Genomic DNA, 2,793 nt, shown 5'->3' on the forward strand with positions numbered 1-2,793 from the left:
AATATTTTTTTAAAAATTAAATCATTCAATATTTCCAGCACTTATAATATTTAGCACTTAAAATCCAGTACTTATTTTTTCAGCACTATCAAACAGCACCTCCGTACCTAGCTGTAGCTTTCACTTTGTTCGTAAAGACGCTAATCGTGCGGCGGAGATTGGGTCTTGTTTGATTGTAAGGCATATTATCCATGATGGGTATTATTTAAGTAATATTGAATCATTTTTTATTTGAAAGCAGCATTTGGGTTTGAGATATACGCATATGTATTTAGATAAAATGAAAAACAGAAATCAGTTGCAGTAAGAAGGTGAGATCATGGAAAGGGGAAAAGGACAATAAGAAATGCATCTTCCAAGACGCATCTATGTATCTATTTTGTTATAAATTGAGGCTATTCTGATCAACCTTTCTCAACCAAAACCAAAACTTGTCTTTGCTTTCTTTTTAATCATCGGAATGGCACCTTCTTTCTCTGTTCCTTCAATGGTACGTATGTATACTTTTCTTTTTGATATTTCACTTACTTATAAACCTGCCTGCCAGTACAATTATTTATTTTACTTAGACATGTGTATCAGATGATGGAAGAGGAAGGCAAACTGGAAGCGGAAGTTGCAGAGGTGCAAGCGTGGTGGAATTCAGAGAGGTTCAGGCTAACTCGGCGACCATACACCGCAAAAGACGTGGTGGCTTTAAGAGGCAACCTCAAACAAACCTATGGTTCCAACGAAATGGCTAAGAAACTCTGGACCACACTCAAGACCCATCAAGCCAACGGCACTGCTTCCCGAACCTTCGGTGCACTTGACCCTGTCCAAGTCACCATGATGGCTAAATACTTAGACTCCATCTATGTCTCCGGCTGGCAATGCTCATCTACTCATACCTCCACCAACGAACCGGGTCCTGATCTTGCTGATTATCCATACGACACCGTCCCTAACAAAGTCGAACATCTCTTCTTCGCCCAACAATACCATGACAGGAAGCAAAAGGAGGCTAGAATCAGCATGACCCGTGACCAAAGGGCTCGTACCCCTTATGTTGATTACCTCAAGCCAATCATAGCCGATGGTGATACCGGGTTCGGTGGAACCACTGCTACTGTTAAGCTGTGTAAGCTTTTCGTGGAGCGTGGGGCCGCCGGTGTTCATATTGAGGACCAGTCTTCGGTTACCAAGAAATGCGGCCATATGGCTGGAAAAGTTCTTGTTGCTACTAGTGAGCATATTAACAGGCTTGTCGCTGCCAGACTTCAGTTTGATGTTATGGGTGTAGAGACTGTCCTAGTTGCTAGGACTGATGCAGTCGCTGCTAATTTGATTCAAACCAATGTGGATATTAGAGATCATCAGTTCATTTTGGGTGTCACTAATCCTAATCTTAGAGGGAAAGCTTTGGCTACCCTTTTGGCTGATGGAATGGCTAATGGTAAAACTGGATCTCAACTTCAAGCCCTTGAGGATAACTGGATTGCAATGGCCAATCTCAAGACATTTTCAGAATGTGTAGTGGATGCAATCAATAATATGAATGTTGGGGAAGATCAGAAGAGGACAAGGATTAATGAATGGATGAATTTCTCCAGTTACGATAACTGCCTTTCCTATGAGCAAGGGAGGGAGATTGCTGAGAAATTGGGGGTGAACAATCTGTTTTGGGACTGGGATTTGCCAAGAACAAGAGAAGGGTTTTACAGGTTTAAAGGATCCGTAATGGCTGCTGTTGTTCGTGCCTGGGCTTTCGCTCCACATGCTGATCTTGTTTGGATGGAAACTGGGAGTCCTGATATGGTTGAGTGTACTACATTTGCACAAGGGGTGAAATCAAAGCATCCAGAGCTGATGTTGGCTTATAACCTTTCGCCTTCATTCAATTGGGATGCTTCAGGAATGGATGACCAACAGATGAGGGATTTCATACCGAGAATTGCCAAGCTCGGTTTCTGTTGGCAGTTCATAACACTTGCAGGTTTCCATGCTGATGCTCTTGTGATTGATACATTTGCTAAGGACTATGCAAAGAGGGGAATGCTGGCATATGTGGAGAGGATCCAGAGGGAAGAGAGAAACAATGGAGTCGACACTCTTGCCCATCAGAAATGGTCAGGTGCCAACTTTTATGATCGGTACCTCAAGACCGTCCAGGGAGGCATGTCTTCAACTGCTGCCATGGGGAAAGGTAACTAGATCTAACTGGAACAAGGATATGCTCTTGCAGGTTTTTGACAAAAAATAAATACATTTCATGTTTTGCAGGAGTGACAGAGGAGCAATTCAAGGAGACATGGACAAGGCCAGGAGCAACAGAAATGGGCAGTGCAGGAAGTGAAGTGATGGCAAGGGCTAGGATGTAGGGTCTTCCAGTTCTTTTATTTCATCAACTGGAAAGTCAATAATTTGCATTTGCTGCAATAGTTTGATCATTTTTGGATTCTCTCTTTGTTTGTGAAAAAGATGACATGCCTATGTCACCTATCATGTTGAATTACAATGAAATGTCTTATTTTTCTATTTTTTGGTTGATCTAAAATCAAAAATATGTAATATTATAAACTTCCACAGCACATCAAAGTAATGAAGAACAATATGGGTGCAACATTGTTTGTTTATAATTTGGATTGGCTGTGTTACTTTTTCCAAGGTTTCAAAATGGATAGCACAATGATAATTGCAATAATCAAAAGCAGAAAAATAGCAATCATCATCCATTTCCTTGACTTCTTCTGTAAATTCTTTGCAGTTTGAAGAGCATCTCTACCATTCTGAACATGATCTACTGCATTTGTC

At 41.2% G+C, this 2,793-nt stretch overlaps 1 protein-coding gene across 1 annotated transcript; it reads left to right on the plus strand.

Moving 5' to 3' along the window:
• The first annotated feature begins 331 nt into the window (after nucleotides 1–331).
• On the plus strand, nucleotides 332–2,517 carry LOC136229549 (isocitrate lyase). Its single transcript, XM_066018411.1, has 3 exons — nucleotides 332–490; nucleotides 583–2,185; nucleotides 2,263–2,517. The coding sequence occupies exons 1-3, from the start codon at nucleotides 461–463 to the stop codon at nucleotides 2,358–2,360; spliced, it is 1,731 nt and encodes a 576-aa protein (XP_065874483.1). The 5' UTR covers nucleotides 332–460; the 3' UTR covers nucleotides 2,361–2,517.
• Nucleotides 2,518–2,793: the final 276 nt, after the last annotated feature.

The sequence above is a fragment of the Euphorbia lathyris genome, chromosome 5, assembly GCF_963576675.1.
Source record: "Euphorbia lathyris chromosome 5, ddEupLath1.1, whole genome shotgun sequence".
NCBI classification, from domain to species: Eukaryota; Viridiplantae; Streptophyta; class Magnoliopsida; order Malpighiales; family Euphorbiaceae; genus Euphorbia; species Euphorbia lathyris.

What these genes read in the sequence shown, in the direction of transcription:
- LOC136229549 (XM_066018411.1), top strand. Translation starts at nt 461, where the DNA reads ATGGCACCTTCTTTCTCTGTTCCTTCAATG. An exon ending in CTTTCTCTGTTCCTTCAATG is followed by an intron (nt 491 to 582) that starts GTACGTATGTAT and finishes CATGTGTATCAG; the next exon opens with ATGATGGAAGAGGAAGGCAA. An exon ending in AACTGCTGCCATGGGGAAAG is followed by an intron (nt 2,186 to 2,262) that starts GTAACTAGATCT and finishes CATGTTTTGCAG; the next exon opens with GAGTGACAGAGGAGCAATTC.